We start from the raw sequence: 21426 nt of genomic DNA, 5'->3' as shown, positions 1-21426 counted from the left end.
TTAGCACAATAAAATAATTAGGGAAGTTTGATACTGGGCAAGAGATCTGATCCATAAATCTGATGGCCCATCTGGCGCTTAGCACGATTAGTTACTTTCTTTACGTGAGCAACTCTAAGATCTGTTATCTCCTGGCCCAGTCCACTCCCTTGAGCTCCAAACTGTATATTCAAATGTCTACGGAACATCCCTACTGGATGTCAAGATCTCAGTTGCTCCTTTTCTCTCCCTAGAACCAGAAGCACTATCCCCTGAGATGCTCAGAAATAGCCTGAGCAAAGTGGGCTGTGGCTGTGCAGCAGGTGGCGCTCCTACTCAGAGGTGAAATTTCACAAGCTCCTGCATTTGGAAAGGCTGTTCAGTTATCCCCTACCAGACGCTAATGGCACCCAGGAGCTTCTCTCCACACTGTTCAAGGTCGTAGGGACAATCTTTGGAGTTCAGGGTGTGTAAGAGTGAGCCTGGTGCCCTCTGTATCACTCAGAACTCTTCCAATCACAGACCACAGAAAGCAAACTTGAACAAAGAGAAAACCTCATTGGCCGGTGACTAAAAACCTGTGCTTCTGTTAGTATCTCGTAGTGAGTGCCAGAAAGGCAGGAAGTGGTCAAAACAAAGAAACAAACAACAAAACATCGAAATGCTACTTCGACGGAGGCACAAGGTAAGAGAGCACAGTGGTCAAGGCCAGAACACACTGAACAATAAACGAAGCAGAATAGTATTAGAGTATAACCCAAAGCAAACTCATGAATCCATACTTGTATAAAATGATTGAGTTAAGTAAACATGCCAGAGAAGAAAGATGTCTGCCACAGAGAAAAATTCCAAATAAGTGTTGTAGACAACCACCCCCAACCAAAGGAAAAGAAACATAACCCACTTTTAATGTGACTAATGCATTGTGACTCCCTGTCAAAGACTACAAAGTGGAGCAATTCAAAATAAGGAGTTCTGCTGTGGAGATGATGCTGGCTACAGGTGACCAAGGGCAACACCAGCAATTGTACCCCATGTAAGGAGGAGCTACTTGTCACGATGGGATGAGAATGTTTACTTACATTCTTATAATCTTCCTCCCCACACTTGTAAGTCCAAACTAATAACAAAAATAATAATAAAAATTCCAATAAAGGAGTGTCCTACGACATACTTGATCAGAATACCTCCAAACTGTCAAAAACAAGGAGAGGTAGGAAGAGACATCTGTTGCAGCAGGTAAGCCGTGACTTGGGAAGTACCTATCCCCCAATCAGAGTGCCAGAATTTGAGTCCCAGGTCTGCTCTGAGTTCCAGCTTTCTGCTAAAGTGCATCTAGGAGGCATCATGTTCGAGACCCGGATTGAGTTCTCACGTCCTGGCTTTGTTTTGGCTCAGCTTTGTCTGTTCTGGGTACTTGGGGGAATCAGAGCAGTAGATAGGAAGGTTTCTGTCTGTCTCTTTCAGCTAAAATAAACAACCAGCAACTGCGAAGAGCCTCTGCGAATGCATCACAGCCAAGAGGGTCCCTAAGGACACAGGACAAATGAGTGTCATTTTGCATCTTACATGAGAGGAAGGGTGTCAAGTAAAAACGGGGGAATGTGACTCAAACTGCAGAGTTCATGATGATAGATCCAAGTTGATTATTTTTGATTGACTGTTACTAATGTGAGGTTTAAATAATAAGGGGAGCTGTGGGAAGTAGAGAAAGGGTGTTACTGTCTGCTCAATATGAGTCTGAAGCTATGGGTTTCCAAATATTTCAAAACCTAAACCTACTCTAAGAAGTAAGCTTTGTTTCTTTAAAAGTTTTATTTTTATTGAAAAGGCAAATCTACAGAGAGCAGGAGAAACAGAAAGATCCTCTAGCCACCGGTTTATTCCCTAATTGCCTGCAACAGTTACAGCTGAGCCGATCCAAAGCCAAGAATCAGGAGCTTCTTCCTGGTCTCCCACATAGATGTAGGATCTCAAGGTATGAGCCATTCTCTACTGTTTTTCCAGGCCACAAGCAGGGATCTGGATGGGATGTGGAGCAGGTGGAACACGAATCAGCACCTATACGGGATCCCAGCACATGCAAGGTGAAGATTTAGTTACAGAGCCATCATGCCAGGTCCAAGACAGTTCTATTAATCTAAAAAAAGAAATAGGTGCTTCAGGCAGGCCTGCTCTGGAGGCTGTCAAGATGGCGTGAGAACACGGTCTCTTTGTGCCCTTGACCTTGCTTTCAGGGAAAGCCCCAGAAGTGTCAGTCATGTGTCCTGTGCGTCAATCCCAGCGGTCAGTGAGTTGCTCTTGCCTGCGCTGTTCCTAGTTAAAATTCTTCTCACCCCCGGCCAGGACTCTTGGGTAAAAAGCAAATACCTAATGATTGCATTCAGTAGTTGGGTCTCATTGCCTTGTTGCAGATATTGCTGTTGTGCTCCAGTGCATAGATGTCTCTGTGTGTCCCTCATGTCCCTTGGTGGATATGCACAGTGTGGGGACTGAAGGCACCCCTGAGGCTCTAGGTAGGCAGGTAGGATGTTCCACAATCATTGGGTGTTAGGACTAATCACAAGCAAGTTCACTGAATCATGTTTAAGTGTATAATCTCTCTAACCTGGTCAAGCACTGCCATGCTGGGATGTGAAATGACTATCATAGAAGCCCCTTCCCTGTGCTGGAAGGGGTTGGTCAGGGTTCTCTTGTTGTTGGTCAAGGTTCTCCATGGAAGCAGCATGAATAGCAAGCATGTGTTCAAGTGCATAGATAAGGTGTCCCCAATATTACTTCACGGAAAATGTGTAGTACGAATTAAACATGTATGGATTTCAAAAGTGGCTTTCTGGGGGCGGTACCAAAATTATCTTGTCTTTCAATTCTGTTTCCATGAACATGTTGAAGTTTCCTTGTGCACACACATCCTATTAATCACATACCTAATAAGGAGTCTACTTGCTCGGTTATAGAGCCCAGCAGGTGCAGTTCTGCTGTATGAACTGGCAGGCTCCCAGCCAGGGAGAACCAAGGCTGCAGATCCAGCTGGAAGACAAGAAGCAGAGACCCAGAAGAGGCAACCATGCAACTAAAAACCCAAAGGCTACCTGCTAAGGGTTCTCTCTCCACACTGGCTCTGGGGCTGTCAAGATGGCATGAGAACACCATCAGGTAACTTTTTGTACCCTGATTGGATGAGGCTGGTCCAGTCCACATGATGGATAACAATATTGAGTTAAATGTTCATCTCATCCAAAGACACCCCTGAATTGAAACCACCAGCTGATCATGGTGATGGACTGTGCCGGGCCCTGTGCTTGCTAGAACATACAAGAATCTGGTCTGGGAATACCTCAAAGTTTCTTTGGAGATCTCCCCAATCGAACTGCTGGACTCAGAACCCTAGCCAAGAAAAGACAGAGGACAGAGCAAGTCAATCAACCACCTCAGCTATATGTTGGCAGCGAAATACTGGGCAAATGAAGACTCTATGATGGACTGTGTCAATCAGTGGACGACCTCATCGAGTGAAACTGGCAGCGATTCATAACTGGAGAACTATTAAAACCATTTGAGCAAAGATCTCAGAGCATGCCCCACACCCGGGACTTGGGGTGGGTGGGAAACTGGGTGGGGCTTCTCCGTCAATACCCCCCTTTACCTCAGATACATGATGGAAACAGTATGGACATAATACTATTACCCACTTCCCTATACCCCCTGAACCTTTTTTTTTTTTTACCGTAATTAACTATGTAAAGATTGTCAACAAAAATACAATAAAAAAAAGATTCAGAAATGAATCTTCACCAAATGTAAAAACAAACAAAAAAAAAAACAAACAAAAAAAGAAATAGAAGCCACTGTTGTCTTTATAAAACACACACACACACACACACACACACACACACACACACACACAAAAGACACCCCTGGCCAAAAGATGACTAAGTTAGCCCCTGATACCCCAGGCATGGGTTACATCCCCAGGGCAGAACTCAGGGCATGCTCTCACTCACACTCACCTTGAGGACACACTTCTGTCTTTAGACTGTGCAACCTTAAGCTTTCCTCTGGATCCCATTTCTTTTTAAAATATTTATTTTCATTGTAAATAGATATACAGAGGGGAGGAGTAACAAGAAGATCTTCCATTGGCTGACTTCCTCCCTAAGTGGCTGCAACGGCCAGAGCTGAGTCAATCCAGGAGCTTCTTCTGGGTCTTCCATGCAGGTACAGGGTTTCAAGACTTTGCGCCATCCTTGACTGCTTTTCCTGGCCACAAGCAGGGAGCTGGATGGGAAATGGGGCAGGCAAGACACAAACCACCGCCCATATGGGATCCTGGCACAGGCAAGATGAGGATTTAGATGCTGGGCTACCACGCCAGGCCCTGGATCCCATTTCTTAGAAAGACCATTTGAAGCAGACTGGCCCACTCTGTTCCCTCCAGTCTCCACTTGTTACCAGTTCCCTCTTTAGGTTCACCTGGGAGCCATGTGGATGGATAATGCTCACTTCCAACTGGTCCATCACACTGTCCTTTCCTTATCCTCAGACAGGCTTGCTTCACCTGACTGCTAAACTTTCCTCATGGTTCCCCTCCTGGTCGGTTTTGCCAGGCCAGGGCATCCCCTCTCCGAACCTCCCTCTGTGCCTCTCCTGCGCCCTGGGGTGCTCCACATCTTCATCATCACCATGTGCAGGAAGCACCTCAGGTACAGGCTCCTGTGCTCTGCTCACTGAGGCTGGGAGCGGGCGTGCACCTCTCTTCCTCTGGGTTTAGATGCCCCAGGCATTCACCAAGGACCAAAGGGCCAAAGGGAAATACAAAGTTTTCAGTGGGAGTGTGGACTCCTCCCCTGGCCTACAACATGGTCAATTCTGTGAGCAGAATAGCGTCCTTGGTCTCTTTTTCCCCTACTCTAACCTTGCTCCTCGGGTGACCATCCTACAGTAGCAACCCCCAAGAGTAATCTTGGAACTTTGGCTTCCCACCCACACCAGCCAGGCAAGCTCAGGGAAGGCCCACCATCGAGAATGTATTCCATTGAAGGACACCTTTGGTGTCTGTTCCCTCGTTTCTCTTGGGGAGCCACCCTGTTCACCCATTCTTATGTCAACACAGTTCTGCATGGATGGATTTTCTGCCAAGTGCTGGCTAGGCATGTGACTCAGGCTGAGCCTAAGAGAATGTTGCTGTTGGCCAGTGTTTGGAACAGCATAGGGTGCTAGGCTTTACACATCATAAGGGCTAGACCATAGACTGTGCTTGCAGTTTTCTGGAACTAGGCTTGCCCTTGCTCCTGGGCAGCAAAGCTGATAGGACACAAAGCAGAGGTCCTGATACTCATTATGGCTACCACTTAGAAGCCTTTTAGAAGGTGATAGCCACAAACAACATTCCCTGACAATATCTTTCCAGTTTCTAGACTAAGCCATGCCATCCCCTGTTCATTTCTTTGATTGCTTCCTGTTCTATGTATCTACTCAGGGCTCTTCAATTTCAAGGTAACAATCACCTGGAGTGCTGACAGCCCTGCTATTACAGTGACCCAAAGGCCAGACCCAAACTGGGAGCTCTAGCCTGACTTTGTGTTGTCAGCCCCCAGCCCTTTCCTTGGAACTGTAGCCAGTTCTGGTGCTGGCGCCACAGTCTCACGCACTCACCTTGGGTAAAAGAATAGCATCTGTTTTAATCTTAGTAGAAAATAGCTCTTAACAACATATAGAACAGAGGACACAAACGGAGCCAGGATCTGAAATGTCCTGGCACTGGGGAATCAGAGGTCCAGGAGTCCACTTGTTTCTTTTTAGATGTGTTCTCTGGCTCCTTAGAATACAATGGACTTCCATGTAGCTGGGTCACATTCTCGATCCAGCGGTGGTAGTTTATTAACATGGTGTATATTCCTGGTGTGTTCTTCTGTCCACAGCCCTTGCCCCAGCTGATGATACCCACCTGGTACCATTTCTTGTCAGGAGGTTGGGTGCAGACAAGAGGTCCCCCACTATCACCCTGTGGGTAGAAAACAGTTCAGGAGTGAGTTTCATTCTTTTTTTAATTGTTAAAATATTTATTTTATTAGAAAATCAGATGTACAGAAAGGAGGAGAGAGAGAGAGGAAGATCTTCCATCCGATGAGTCACTCCCCAAGTGGGCGCAATGGTTGGAGCTACGCCAATCTGAAGCCAGAAGCCCTGAGCCTTTTCTAGGTCTCCCATATGGTGCAGGTTCCCCAGGCTTTGGGCTGTCCTTGACAGCTTTCCCAGACCACAACCAGGGAGCTGGATGGGAAAAGGGGCTGCCGGGATTAGAACCAGCACCCATATGGGATCACGGCACAGGCAAGGCGAGGACTTTAGCCACTAGGCCACCGTGCCAGGCCCCATGAGTTTCATTCTTAAGGAGCTATTTGGAGCTGAGCACAGCTCATTCAATGTAAGACAATTCATTGATCTTCACTACTGCAGACTGCCAAAGAAGCAATGTCAGTGCCCACTCCAATCCAGCTCCTTGGGAGGGGCATGCTGCAAGTTGAATGGTTCTTGGATTTGGGAGTTGTAGAGAGGAGTCATTGAACCACCAGTTAGCCCAACTACCCTGAATATCTGAGTTCAATTCCAAGTTCTGACTCCTGTTTCCAGCTTTCTGCCAATGCAAACTTCAAAAGGTAGCAGGTGATAGTTCAAGTGACTGGATTCCTACCATCCACAGAGGAGAGCTAGACTGAGTTCCAGACTCCAGTTTCTGTCTGGCCTAGCCTAGGCGATTGATTCATTGCAGGCATTTCAACAGTGAATGCTGTATGGGGACTCTCTCTCTGTATTTTACCATCTCTCTCTGACACTCAAATAAAAGCTTAAAAATCAATCAGTAAAATTGGAGTAGACATTTTGATGTAGAGGGTTCAGCCACCACCAATGACACTAGCATGCCATACTTGAGGGCCAATTTGAACCCTGGCAGCTCTGTGGCTGATCCAGGTTCATGCCAATGCACTTGGGAAAACAATGCATGATGACCCAAGTGTTTGGGTCCCTGACATCCAAGTGGGAGGTCAGGATGGAGTTCCTGGCTCTTGGCTTTAGCTTTGACTAGTCCTGGCTATTATGGTCATTTGGGGAAGTGAATTAGTAGTCAAAATCTTTCTTTCTCTTCCCTCCTCTTCCTCCTCCCTCTGTCACTCTGCTTTTCAAGTAAACAAACAAACATTTTATAAATAAGCCAATAAAAAATCAAAAGGTTACCAAGATTAAACAAACAAACAAAAACTCAATAGTGTATGGATCTGAAACAGGGATACAGAGCAGAGAGGAAGAAGTGAGTTACTGCCTTGAAGGCAGAGGGAAAAAGGAAGACTTGTTCTGTGGGTCAAACACAGGAAAGTGCTAGAAGGGGCAGGAAAGAAAACAGCATAGGAGAAATATGGTTAGGGTGATGAATTGGGCCTGCTTTGATATTCTTGCAGAGGCATGGGGGAGAGTGGCCTTTCTCTGAAATTGTTTGGTATGGGTGTTTGCAAGGGCAAGTCAGCTGAGCTTTCTGGACTAAGTGGTCCCCCAAGAGGACCCTGCCCAACACATATGGCTTCCCTTCTCCTAGGAGGAAAATGAGTCCCCAGGAGGGGAAAGCGTCCTGCTGAAGGTTATGTGGTAGCCCTGCAGGATTTTCTGATGCTGAAGTCCTACCATTACAATACTACTCTCTTGCTGAAGGACGTGGGCAGCTATAGTTTTGTAAGTGGTCTGTCATCAGTGGAGAGGTGGTCTCCATTTCTATGACTCTCACAAACAATGGCTGGGGAGAATGGAATATGCTAACAGACTCTCACAGCAGCCAAGGACAATGCATCTTTTCTGGCCGTGACATTCAAGGTGCAATGTTAGTTCTTGTATTTCCCCCTTAATCAACAGCTTGGTGAGCTGGGTATTTTGATTTCTATTTTGTGACTGGGAAGAGAGAGGTGGATAGAAATCAATAAGATGCAATAATTAGTCATGGATGGACAATGGACATGGATGTTGAGGATGAATGCCAATGTCACAGGCTGCAGAACATGATGAGTCATTGGTGTTTCAGTCAACTTTAGCTTGGCTGTGAAACACATCCCCATGTGGAAGGGTAGCAGATCATCCCAGGAATCTGTAGCAACCTTTGGGCTTGAAGCTGCCTAAAGCAACCCAGCAGGTTGGGCCCAAATCAAAATTACCTTTTTGAGAACAAAGCATCACCTCCGACACTCATCTGCTTTTTGGAGTGGATGCATGTGCATGTCTGTGTGTGTGTCTCAATTTGTGCCACAAAAGGTTGGGGGGTCAATGATAGGTCTAGTAGCTTGGGTCCAAGTTCACTGCTTTACCACATGGTCACTCCTGTCCAACTGGAGGTGGAAAAGGGTGAGCTGACTTCTGAGTCTGGGTCCACCACAACCTGATGTTGAGCTTTGGACAACTCATCTCTATTCTGAATCCCTGTTTTTTCTTTTTTTTTTTTGTTTTTGTTTTTTAAATTTGTTTTACTAGGAGGGTGGGACCTGTCTGGCCAATCTCACCAGGTTAGGGAGAAGATGACTTGATGGAATAAGCTGAGAGAGCTAAAGCCAGTCCCTCAGACAGACAGCGAATGGCATGACTGAGAAGTCTATTAGCATGTTTCTCATTTGTGAAACAGAGCTTGATGAAATGACTTTGCACATTCCTTGCTGGCTTCAAATGCCCGTGACTCTCAATGTCTAGGATTCTGTGGGGGTGGAATAAGACTTCTGTGCAGCTGTCATAGGCAATGTGCTTAAGACAGCATCCTTGGGAGAAGGCCAGGTCTTGATACAAATCAGTTTGGCAGTTCTGTGACTAAACTTACTCAGCAGCCCTGTGGCTGCCAACTTCAGACTCTTGGGTGTTCCTCGGGGGTTCCTGCAGATGTCCCCTCTTCAATGGCTGCTTTGCTGATGGGTACTGATAGGAGGCTTGCTGGATTCCTTTATTTGACAAACACTTGCTGAGCATTGCGTTAGGCAATGGGAATTCGCTCATCAATAAGACACTCATCTGTTCAAGCTGGGGAGACTCAAGAACACAGTGGCTGGTCTACCGGGAGGTCACCTATAGGTCAGGAAGGGCCTTCACCAAAGCATGGCATTACTTCTGGGATATGTTGGAGTTTATATTCTGCTTGATCATGCCACTTCAAAGTTATTTTTTTAGGTCCAGGTTGATGATTCAAGTGGCTAGTCCTCGCCTTGCAAGAGCTGAGATTCCATATGGGTGGCAGTTCATGTACTGGCTGCTCCACTTCCCATCCAGCTCTCTGCTTATGATCTGGGAAAGCAGCAGAATATGGCTCAAAGCATGGGACCGTTTACTCATGTGGAAAACCCAGAAGACGCTCCTGGTTCCTGGCTTTGGATTGGCTCAGTTTCAGTCGTTGGGGCCATTTGGGGGTAAGCCTTGGGGGTGAACCAGCAGATGGAAGATTTTTCTGTCTGTATCTCCTTCTCTCCATAAATCTGCCTTCCCAATTAAAAAAATTTAAGTATCTTTGTAACTGAACTTTCAAATTGTAATTTAAATTTTTAAAGATAATTGAACTCATGAAGAAAATTGGGGGTCCACCCTCAGTTGTGAGAAATAATGCAGAGAGATCCTCACATCCCTTCAGTTTCTCCCAAGAATATCTTGCAAAACTGCAATGCAATATCACAAGGATATTGGTATTGACACAGGAAGAGTGTTTCTCTTATCATGGAATGCTTTATGTTGTCTTTCTATAGCCACACCATCAACCTTCCTTCCCCCAGTCCCTCCTTAATCTCCAGCAACCACTAGTCTGTTCTCTATCATTGCATCATTTCAAGGATGTTATGTAAATAGAATCATGCACTATGGGACTTGACCTGGGATCTGATTTGTTTCACATGGCAGTCTGTCTCTGGAGATCTAGTGACAATCGTTTGTTTCCTTGATATTTCTTTTTTTTTTTTTTAAGGGATAACTGAAAAACCAATTTCCAGATTTGATATCCTTTTATTAGTTTTAAAAAAGATTTATTCATTCTTATTGCAAAGTCAGATATACAGAGCGGAGGAGAGAGAGAGAGAGGAAGAACTTCTGTCTGATGATTCACTCCCCAAGTGACAGCAACGTCTGGTGCTGTGCCAATCCGAAGCCAGGAGCCAGAAAAATCCCTCAGGTCTCCCACATGGGTGCAGGGTCTCAAGACCCTGGGCAGTCCTCGACTGCCCTTCCAGGCCACAAGCAGGGAGCTGGACAGGAAGCGGAACCACCAGGACTAGAACCAGCGCCCTATGGGACTCCAGTGTGTTCAAGGTGAGGACTTTAGCCGCTAGGCTACCGCACTGGGCCCTCCTTGATATTTCTATGTAGTATTTCATAATACATTTATGCCAGTTTACTTAACCCCTACACTCAAGAGCATTTGTTTCCAATTCTTGGTTATTCTGAATAAAGCTGTTATAAACACGCCCATACAGGATTTTATATATGAACTATATCAATACAACCTTTTATTTCTCCCAAAATTACAGTTCAACAGTGACATATTCTGGGATGTAGGGCAAGACATGTTCAGATTTTTATGAGACAAAAAGACTGCTTTTGACAATGATTTGACCACTGCAAACTGCTGCCAACCATGTGGAAATGACCTGCCTTCTTTACATCTTGGCCAGCACTTTTCTGTTACCCTGTTTCATTGGGAACATGCTGAATGACATGTAGTGATGCCTCATTATGGTTTCAGTTTGCACTTTGCACTTCTCCAATGATCGATCAAGCTGATTGTCTTTTTGCATTCTTGTTTGCCATCTGCATATTCTCCTTAGTGAAATATCTGTTCGCATGTTTTGCCTGTTTCCTGACTGGATTATTTGCTTCCCCCCTTTACTTATGTCTTTCTTACTGTTGAGTGTAAGAGTTCCTTATACAGGTTTAGTACAATTATTTGTGCCTGCAGCTTTTCTTTTCAATCTCTTAACAGAAGCAGAAAGTGTTTATCTTTAGTGAAATTCTACTTTTCCTTTTGCTATTGGGTTGTAATATCACGGCTAAACACTTTTATGTAGCCCTTAGCCCCTATCAATTTTTTATAGCTTTACATTTAAGTGCACAATGCATGTTGAGTTAAATTTTAAATGACTTTTTACTTCAGGAATTTAAGACTCCCAATTTGCTTAAAAGTAGCTAATTGCTAGATTTTTTATTTTTCTTTATCCTATGTGTCTGATAAGTTGACTCCAGGTATAATCGTGCAACTGTATTCTAGTTGCGATAAATCCTGGACATGTTGACTGTTACGTTTACAAGGCCTGTTCTCCATTAAATCTTTTAGGAGAACTCTCACAAAACTGGAGTAGTAGAAGGGTTGTGTTCCCTTCTTTCTCTTTATTTAATTTGGAAGTCAGAGTCACAGGGTAAAGGAAGGGGCAGGGGAGAAGGACAGAGAACGAGAACATGAGAATCTTCCATCTGCTGGTTCACTCCCCAGATGGCCACAACAGCCATGTCTGGGCCAAGAACTCCTTTGGGGTCTCCCAAGTGGATGGCAGGGGCCCAAACGCTTGGGCCATCCTCTTTTGCTTTCCCAGTGCATTAGCAGAGAGCTGAAATGAAAGCAGAGCAGCCGGAACCAGCACACATGAGAGCTATTGGCCAGGCAGTGACTTTATCCGATACACCACAGCATCATCTCTGGTGTCAACTTAGTTTGGGGGCTAAGTCCACGCTCCCACTCAGAACAGGTGAATGACCCAGGAAAAGGACATAGGAGTTCGGGGACACTGACTGTCTGTGGTTCAAGATACTCTGAAGGGTTCCACTGGTATGGAGAACACAGTGACTACCAGTCCGTCACTGCTGCGCAGGGGTGAGCACCCTGGCTTTTCCACTAGAATACTGTCCTGGAGGGTGGGGGAAGCAGGATGGCCCAGGCTGTCCACCTGACCTTTGTTGATGAGGTGGGGACTATGTGAGCTTTAAACTTCAGTGTTTGCACGTGATGCATGCTAAATTGTCAAAAAGGTTCCCATTTTGCCAGGTTGTCTTTTTCCTAGTTTCTGCCTGTGCCCACTGGCATTTTGGGATTCTGCAACATCAAGTCTGAGATAAGAAGGACACAAAATCATGGACCATGGGATGAACTCACAGTCCTATCAGTCCTTAAGTATCAGGGACTCCAGCCTGGCTGACTTCCTCCACCTATGGGGCAGAGCTGTGACCAAGGCTTCCTATTCTAGCTGGCAGGAGGAACCAGGAGAAAAAGGCCTGGTCCATCTCTTCTGACACCAGCAGTGTCCATCTTTTAGTCTGTGCTTTATCATGTTTTCAACTGTCCAAAAAACACAAGGTTGGAATGATACCATGTTCTATCCTCAGGGTATTCACCACTTTTGAAAGGGATCCACTTATAGACCTGGTGCAATGTTCCTGGGGTCTACTGCTTCTTACCTTAAAGCCCCTTTTCCTTTCTCTTCTCCCTCATTGCCCCTAATCTCTCCCAGAAATCCTCTATCAAAATCCTATCTCATAGTGTGCCAGGGAAAGTCACCAAGTCTACACATTAAGCAATAATGACTTTTCTATAGACAAATACATATCCTTCCCATGGGGTCACTGCATGCATAGTTTCAAACCAATGGCTAGCCACTGGCTGGCCAATGAGTAGACTCCTAGCCTTTTAGCTGGGACAAAGCAAGGCTACTTAGGGAGGCATATCTGCAGATGGGTGGAGATCTTTGGGCTTTAAACACAAATTTGATCATTCCAAAAGGAACTCATTTCTAATTTTATAAAATGTCCCAGGCAGCGGTCAAAAATGCTGCCCTTTCCAAATGTTTGTGTTCGCTTATTAAAGGAGCAGCTAAGAGACCATCCCTCTGCTGTGTGGAACTAGGTCTCTCTCATGGATCCCCAAAGCCTAGCAGGGTCAGCCAAGTTTGCTGTATTTATAAATTAAAATAATTCCTCATATGGATCTCAAAAACCCCTGGGAATTTTGTTGCTTCATTATTCCTGGAACTGGGGAATGTTTTAGACTCCTGTTTCTGTAGAGTACCAGAAGACCAGAACTATATATGCCAGGGCTATTGACTTCTAGATGTGCCCAGGTAGCTCCAAGGATGCTGCTCCCATAATGAGCACCCAGAATCTCTGAAATCCCTCCCCTATCCCCCTGGCCAAAGGCCCTCATCCCCCACTTGTCTGATCTCAGTGGAGGGAGTATATCCTTGTGTCCATAAAGCTGGCGGTGGGGATCCCCGGGGGTGAGGGCGGGAACTTCACTCAGGTACCTGGCAGGCGTCATAGCTCTTATTACTGTATCCAGCACACATCATATTTTTGGTAAGGTTTGAAAACACCTTGACACATTCCTCCTGATCCATGATGACCATTGGCACTTTCATCAGATCCATTGACATGGACTCTTTGTCATCTGGCCCAGAGAGAAAACACATTAGAAAGAAAAGCCGCTGGAAGCAAGTCCTCACCACTGATGGTGCAGCTGGCTGTGTCAGCCCACCTTACATGCCTCCCTTGCAACGTGCCTTAGCCCCACCCACTGCTTTCCCCCTTCCTCAGTATCCCTCACTTGCCATTTCTTTGGGGTAACCCCAGATCTGAAGTTGCCCCTGCTCCCCAACAATGCCTCACCGACTGGGATTATTCCTCCTGTTTCTAGCCCCTGTGCCTATTTTTCAGCTTTTGCAGCCTCAACCTGTTCGTGGCACTGGCTCGTGACTGCTTTCCTCAGTGTCGTCACTCCTCGTCTGTGTATTTGCCCATTGATGCTTTTTGTCCCATGACAACCCTTCATGTAGGGCCATGGAAAGTGACTTTTCAGCCCTGGTGGAAACACTTTATCATCCAGGGCCCTCTGGGCTGCTGGGTGCCAGGAACTGGCCTGGATTTCTCTTTACCTCATTAATTGCAACCACGAAGAGATTTTAAAATACTTCCTTTTAGTGAGTATGTTTGATTGTGTATGCTTTCTCTGCCTTTCTAACTTCAAAAAACTTATTTTCATTTGAAAGGTCAAAAGAGGGATGAAGGGAGAGGGGAGAAGAGAGAGAATCATATTGCTTCTCAAAAATTTAGTTTACTTTCCCAAATGGCCAGAACTGCCAGGGCTGGGCCAGGTCAAAATTAGGAATCCCGAACTCCTTCCAGATCACTCATGTGGGTGACAGGCACCCAAACCATTTAGTCATCATCTGCCATCTCCCAAGATACACATTTGCATGAAGCTGAGATCAGGAGCAGAGCGGGAACTCAAACCAGACCCCCCGTGAACCATATGGGTGACTCAAATGATACCTTACCCTACTGTGCCAATGCCCTCTCCTCCTTTTTCACTTTTGAATCATGCCTGGAGCCCGCAATCAATGTTCCACCAGTCACCCTCACTCTGCACCTCCCCATCCCGTTGATCACTAAGCTCCTGAAAATATCTGCAAGTCTTCTAGGCCCCAGTTCATTGCAAGCATCCCCACAGTTCCCCATTCTGGCTTGGGCCTGACATGGTGCTATTCTTTCCTCCTCAGCATCCCTCCCGTACACTTATAGCTTCCTGGAGTCTTCTCTGGGGCCAGTCGTGAGAGTCTCTGTTCAACACATCCCTGTCTACTGTTTCAGAAAAGACACAATACCAACATAACAGATTCGCTTCTGGGTTGTGTGAAGCTGAGCCCACAGCAGGAGCCTCGAATGCCTGTAGGACTCAGCTGACAAACATCCATGGGTGATCTCAGGGAGATGTTGGAGAATTAAATGCAGAGGGGCCTCTAGCTCACTGGGGTTTACATCTGATCAAACAAGACAGCACTACATTGACTGAACAAGGTCACACCCAGGGACTATCTTAGGCATGGCCTCTCTAAGATTCCCTCAGTCACAAGAGGCTGATAGCAGGCTTCTGGGCACCCCAGGACCACAGGGATTTGCTCCAATCTGTATCTTTCTTCTCCCACCTTCTCTTGGCTCTCCTTTTCATTCACCTTCAAACCCCATGCCTTCTCCTTCATGTTTAGTAGTGCATGCCCCAACAGCTCCCAGGAGACACTGAATTGTGGCATACCAGTCTTGGTCTGGCCCCATCCTGCCACCCAGCACTCATGCCACTTGGAGGAGCTGGGCAGCGTGGGCAGGCAGATGGGCACTATCAAGTCACCGAATGTGATGGGTGAAGACAGCAGCAGCAAGGCGACGTCATTGTCCATGCTATATTTATCAAAGGCCTTTGGATAAATGATGCTGGTGACACTCCTTTCCAGCCGGGTTGGGCTGGTTAAGTCATTAGTCCCTGCAACGACTTTCAGGTTCGCCACTCTGATGGTGTGGAAGAGGGGGGGTTGGGTAGAAGAGAAGTCAGCAAGTATAGAATGTGCTCTGTCCCTCCCCATCCTGCCCCAAACCCAAACCTCTTATCATTCTGGGGGCCCTTTGGGGCTGATCAAAATGAGATTAAGGCTCAAAATGTGTAATGATTTCAGTAAAATAGAAAATGGCTATGGTGAGAAGACCATAGCTACTCCCCGCTGCTGTCTTTAGGGTCCCAGGAGAAAGGGATCTTCCTATCTAACAGATCAAAGTCAGGGCTCAATTTGGGGCATTCTGGGAATCTCATAATAAATGACTTGACTCAAACAAGCCTTAAGCGAGACAAGGTGCCATTCCCTGTATTCAAATCAACACATCCATCAACTACCGAGACATCTAGGAACAGAGTGTAATCTAGACCTGCTACTAAGTAGAAAGCACATTCAGGGATAAAGTCATCATTCAGGGCCCTTTCCAGGCAAAATAACCATGAACTTTCCCCACAACTGATTCTTTAACCTCAGTGATAGCAGATGCTACTAGGAGCCTAGGTTGTGCCATGATGAAACTTTCCCGACTCTCCATGTACCCTTTAAAATCAGCCTTTTTATGTGTATTTGAACTTTCTAGAATGGGGGTGTTGGAGAAAGAATTTGAATTCTGCCTCTACTTATTCAGTAGGTACTATAGGTACTATAGGTAGCACTATAGGTACTATAGCTAGGTACTTGATCAGTTTCCTTGTGTGCAAAACAGGGATTGATCCTACGAGCCCCAAGTGAACACTGTGTGATTAAAAAGACTCAGGAGTCTGTCTGAGCAGAGTCCAGGCACTTGGTTAATCATCAGCAAATGCTAAGTGGTTCGCCAGTCTAATGGATAACGGAGAAAGTGCCACAAGGAACAGAGAAGGAGGCAGTCATGTGGCACCCAAAACCAGGTGAATCCAGAATTCAGATCTCCTCCTAAAACGGCTAGCATGCCTTAGGAGAGGCAGATGGGTCAAGCCCTTGGGCTCCTTTAGCCAATGGTGCGCTGAGAGAATGGTATAATGTCAGGGTAGCCAAGGTCCAGGGCCATAGTGGTCAACAAGGAAGGGGAGGCCTCAGGTTGGCTGCTTGCACGTCTCCTGGGCAGGCAGTGCAGAGGCATGGGAGGAAGCCATGTGTACCCAATTCCAGACTGGACAGAGTTGAGTGTTCTCTTGGCCGCGAGGTCCTGGCAGAGTGTGTGGGTGCCCTAGGCTGGGCCGTTAGTACTCACATGAGCATCTCAGAATATATGCAGTGAGCAGCCGTGAGAATCCACTGTGCGTTGAGGATGGCACCGCCACAGAAGTGCTGGTTTTCTGTCTGAATACTCACCTGCCATGGAAACTCACCCACCCCAGCCTCTGTCCCCATTATGATTCTGGAATGCCGAGTTTTTTCCTCAAAGGCAGGTCTTTCACCACATCCTGATGTGACAGAGGAAGGGCAGAAGAGAAAAGATGCAACGTTCAGATCGTGGCCACCACAGGCTGGGCCCCTGGGCTTGTAAGTAGGTATCATCATCCCTGTTATAGACAATGTCAGTGAGCCTTCCCTCGTGACATGAGTGAGCTAAAGGATACTTTCCAACGGTTGCTCAGAACTCAGGGTGGGGGTCTGGAGCAGGGCCTCTTACTCCACCCAGCATGGTGAGCCTTAGGCAAGTGCCCCCTCTGAGCTTGCTTCTGTGCTTCCTCAGAGAAAATGGGGAAGATGCTCTCCTGAACAGTACATCCTCCCAGAACTGTCCACCTGCCCTGTCTGGAACCTGAGAAGATGTGAGTTTGCCAGGTGACAGGAATCTTGGAGATGGAATGAAGGGTTTTAATCAGTTAATCCTGACATGGGGAGATAATTCAGGATTTTCTGAGCAGGCCCCGGAAGTGGGGGAGGAGGCAGAAAAAAAACAAAGCCAAGCAGAATCAGATGCAAGGACAGAGGGTTGCACAGGGCTTATTCACCTTTGCCATGTGCCTGCATCTCAGCAGCAGATGGAAAGACCGTGGCCGAGATTCTCTCCCTAGCCTCCAGTGGGCACCCGCATCTTGAACTCAGCCCTGGGAGACCCAGGTTGGCATTGTCCACTCCAGAACTGTAGGAGAAGAGGCTTGTGCTGTGCAAGCCACCAGGTCTCCAGTGAATTATTGTTACAGTGACCCTGGAAAGGATGATTCAGAGAGTTGCCAGGGTGGCACAGGAAGTGTCAGAACCTCCTGCAAAACCCTGCACATTCTCAGCTGTCCATGCATAGCAACTCTTTTCCTGGGGGCTGAGAGCGGAGGCTGTGGCTGCCTGGACAGGGGGAGAGACGTGCCTTCTGGACAGAGGCTGGATCTAGCACCTGGACCTACTCTGCATGTTTGTTTTATGTCCTGAAACAGAGAGTGGGTTTGTATCTAAATGGCCCCAGATCCAGTATGTCTCTCTGTCCTCTCTCTCTGGCTAGGTTTTCAAACAGCAACTCAACAACTGTTCTGAGGATTTTATGGAATGGGTTGGATTGAGTCAGTGATAGTCACCATTGGCTTAAAAAAATAAGAATGGACACTTAAGCAATATGTGGCAGGAGCCTTCAGCTATGGGTGTATGCCACTTCAGAAGTTATGAATCTATCCTTTCATTCCCCAGACAGACATACGAGTTTGCTTGCTGTGTGTCAGGTACATCTACAAGTACTTGATTTTTAGAATCATGATATGAGTCAGTGCTATCATGTGTACTCCCATTTCACGATTGGATCACTGAGTGTATGCAGTGTGCTCAAGGTCACACGGCTGGCCAGTGCTTAAAGCAAAACTTAATTGCAGCCAGTCTGGCATCAGAGTTAGTGGTACATTCTGGTTACAGAATGCAAGCTCTGTAAAAGGGAAGGTGGTGGGCCTGGCTTGCAGCCACCTTGGAACCACAGCTGGCACAGAACAGTGACTCCATGATTCTACTCGTGGACACTTAGCCTAAGAAAAAATCCTGGTACACAGCAAATAGATGTGCTTGAAGATGTCCACTGCTGTAAACTTTGTAACAGTTACAAACTGAAAACAATCAAATCGTTATGATCAACTATAGGAGGATGAACTGCCTCCCTGCCATAAGATTCATGTTCATGAGAGAATTTCTAATGTTGCCGGAAAATGTTTTTGCTATCAAGTTAAGTAGAAAAAAATAGGAGGAATAACATATTTAAAACTTACAATTTCATCAGGTTAAGAAATGTTGACATAACAATCTGGGAAATATTGCATCAAAACCCCAAGAATGTTATGAGTTGGGCTGTGTGATGAGTAACTGGTGTGGGTCTCCACTCCTTTCCCCTCAAGATGCAGAACCAGGCACCTGCTAAGAGCACACAGCTGTACAGACAGTTCAAGCCTCGTTACTTAGTTGTGAATCATTTGGATGAAGTTGCTTTCATTTTTTAAGTTCCTGACATGGGCATAACACCCTATGCAATAAGATGGATGAGTGGGTGAAATCACAGATGCTGACGTCCCACCAAGTGCTTGGGGCAGAATAAAATCTCAAGCCACGCTGTCAGCTGTCAGACTTCCTCAGGGCTGTTGTGCACCCAGGTCCTCACAGGACTGGATACAACGATCCATGCTCCATGTTCTTGGCCCTGCAGAGAAGCCTGGGTGTGACATGTGGCTGGGGGTTCTTCAGGCAGAGAGGGGACTTTTGAAAAGTAGGATTACAAATGTTTTACTGCAAAAAAATGTTTTTTGAAAATGCATTTTTATGTAATTATATATTATTTAAGAATTTTCTGAAGATCTTTCACAGTCCTGCCATTTTCCTGCAGTCTGACTTTGGACAAATCTTCAGGCTCTTTCAGTCTTGGATGTTTTCACTCACACATGGCTAAGAGCAGGAATCCCCCCATCCCGTGGTAGTACAGACATCACAGATAGGAGAGTGCTTGGCTGCTACTAAGGCACCCAGCTTCCTCCCTACATTGGCCATCTCTAGCAAACACATATGACCTCTTGGGAGCTGGGTTAAGCTGACTGCTGAGAACAGAAGTGTCTCTGAACTCGACTGTACTGAGCTATACTTCTGCTTTGAATCTGTAGCTCTTGGGAACTTTGGGCTTCATACGCTCAACCTCGAAGTGACAAGATGCTCAGCCCATCCAGGCACTTGGCTGTGCCTCAGTTTTCCGTGCTAAGACCCAGGTTCACACAGGTAAGTCAGGAGGGTGAGGGACTACAGAGAAAGAGAAGTGGGTTCAAAGAGAGGGCAGATGGGGCAACACCACATGAGGGTTTTGCAAGCTGGCATCCCAGGAGCCAGTGAGCCAGCTTGGAGTCTGCTCTCTCTCTCCTTTAGCCCCTAATGCTCACCACTGACTGGATGAAGGGAGGCAACGAGGCCAGCTGTCAGGCCCAGCCCTTCCCGGGAGAGCCGCCCTGGCCACTGGGAGAGGAGTCCACATACCGACATTTTCGCCCTTGACCCAGGACAGGAGCAGGACAATTGAGAAGAGGAACATAGCCCTTGCTGGGCTGGGGGCCTGGGGAGATGGCTGAGGTCAGAGCCTAGGGGAGTAACAGGGCCCCACTGGTGATGTCACAATGGGCTTGGGTGATGAAACACCAGCAGAAGCCACACAAGACTTCTTTTCTGGGCGATTTGTTTCTCCAATGACTTCACAGCAGGGCCTTATCCCTCCATCTAGGGACCTACTCACCTTTCCCAAACCCTCAGCAAGCACTTTGCTCCTGTGTCTGTCACCGTATCAAATACATCTTTCTACTCTCCTGTATTCTGACAGACAACAGATAACTACTAACTAGCTAGCACATCTGTTCAGTTCAAAAGGTACATTAAGTGTGTATGTGTGTGATTTCTAAAAACCCATCTCAGGGTGGTCTGCTGAAGTTGCAAAGTAATGTGGCCCTCTCTAGTCACCATGATCAGAGGAGTTCTTGCAGCGATGTGTCAAGGGATCCAAGGGGCACAGACCTCAGGGTTGGCTGGCCCTCCTCCTGGTTCATAACATACAGAAGTCTGACTTATCACCTTACTTCACCATTGCTTCTAGGTCCCAGCCGGGTTATGATTTGTAGCTGTTGAATTATGCTGATGCCTCAAGGTCAAGCAAGTTTCTTAACAACCGTGATTGACAAAACACCCTGTTCTCAGACCCATGAGTGGCTTCAGCACCTGACAACCCACCTCTGTCTTGCCATCATCGCCTCCCCAGAAGCACACACTCCCCTTTTTACTCCACACAGAAGCCGCAGGCCACTCTCACTGAGAAGGATCCGGAGGTTCTTGAGACCCAAATATGCTACCGTCCACACCCACCAGTGGATTTTGAAATGTTCTCCTCCACTTTACCTTCTGATCTGGCACCATCCACAAGAAACACTGACCCTTGGGCCTGGCGGCGTGGCCTAGCGGCTAAAGTCCTCGCCTTTAAAGCCCCGGGATCCCATATGGTCGCCAGTTCTAATCCCGGCTGCTCCACTTCCCATCCAGCTCCCTGCTTGTGGCCTGGGAAAGCAGTCGAGGACGGCCCAATGCATTGGGACCCTGCACCCATGTGGGAGACCCGGAAGAGGTTCCAGGTTCCCAGCTTCGGATCGGCGCGCATCGGCCGGTTGCGGCTCACTTGGGGAGTGAATCATCGGACGGAAGATCTTCCTCTCTGTCTCTCCTCCTCTGTGTATATCTGGCTGTAATAAAATGAATAAATCTTTAAAAAAAAAAAAAAGAAACACTGACCCTGTCACATTCACTCCTTCTTTAAGGTTCACATGCCTTTCATTCTGCAGGACTTGTTACCCTCAGCCACTCAGTCACTCATCACACAGCCCAACTCATAGCACTCTTGGGGCTTGTTACCCTCAGAGGTTCTCTGGCAAGGTGTGAGTAAGTCAGGCCTGGGCTATAGGCTCCCAGACTTGCCCTTAGGAAGTGGGGAGCGAGTCCCAGAAACATCTGAGGCCTGTCCCAACACTAACACCCCATGTGGTACAGTGGCCTTCATAGTTCCCTGCTCAAGCTTCCCCAGGTGAGGGATCATCGGGCCTGAGTTCAAGGGTCCAAGCCTCCCCTCACACCCTGATGGGCAGACAACAATCCCTGCTCTCCTCAC

At 46.9% G+C, this 21426-nt stretch overlaps 1 protein-coding gene across 1 annotated transcript; it reads right to left on the bottom strand.

Annotated features, from left to right (window-relative positions):
- Positions 1-5640: 5640 nt before the first annotated feature.
- Positions 5641-19918, bottom strand: PRSS55 (serine protease 55). The gene is made up of 5 exons (XM_058670418.1): positions 19761-19918; positions 16561-16753; positions 15056-15306; positions 13272-13414; positions 5641-5983 (listed from the first exon to the last, which is right to left on the bottom strand). Exons 1-5 carry the CDS (start codon positions 19813-19815, stop codon positions 5666-5668), a joined length of 960 nt encoding a protein of 319 aa, XP_058526401.1. The 5' UTR covers positions 19816-19918; the 3' UTR covers positions 5641-5665.
- Positions 19919-21426: the final 1508 nt, after the last annotated feature.

This window comes from Ochotona princeps, chromosome 11, assembly GCF_030435755.1.
Source record: "Ochotona princeps isolate mOchPri1 chromosome 11, mOchPri1.hap1, whole genome shotgun sequence".
Classification (NCBI taxonomy): domain Eukaryota; kingdom Metazoa; phylum Chordata; class Mammalia; order Lagomorpha; family Ochotonidae; genus Ochotona; species Ochotona princeps.
Note: the sequence above shows the minus strand (reverse complement) of the source record. Positions and strands in the feature narration are given on the sequence as shown.

Coding starts and splice junctions, on each gene's coding strand:
- PRSS55 (XM_058670418.1), bottom strand. CDS start 19,815: ATGTTCCTCTTCTCAATTGTCCTGCTCCTGTCCTGGGTCAAGGGCGAA. Junction 16,754..19,760: donor GGTCAAGGGCGAAAATGTCG/GTATGTGGACTC, acceptor CTGTCACATCAG/GATGTGGTGAAAGACCTGCC. Junction 5,984..13,271: donor AGAGCTATGACGCCTGCCAG/GTACCTGAGTGA, acceptor TTCTACCCACAG/GGTGATAGTGGGGGACCTCT.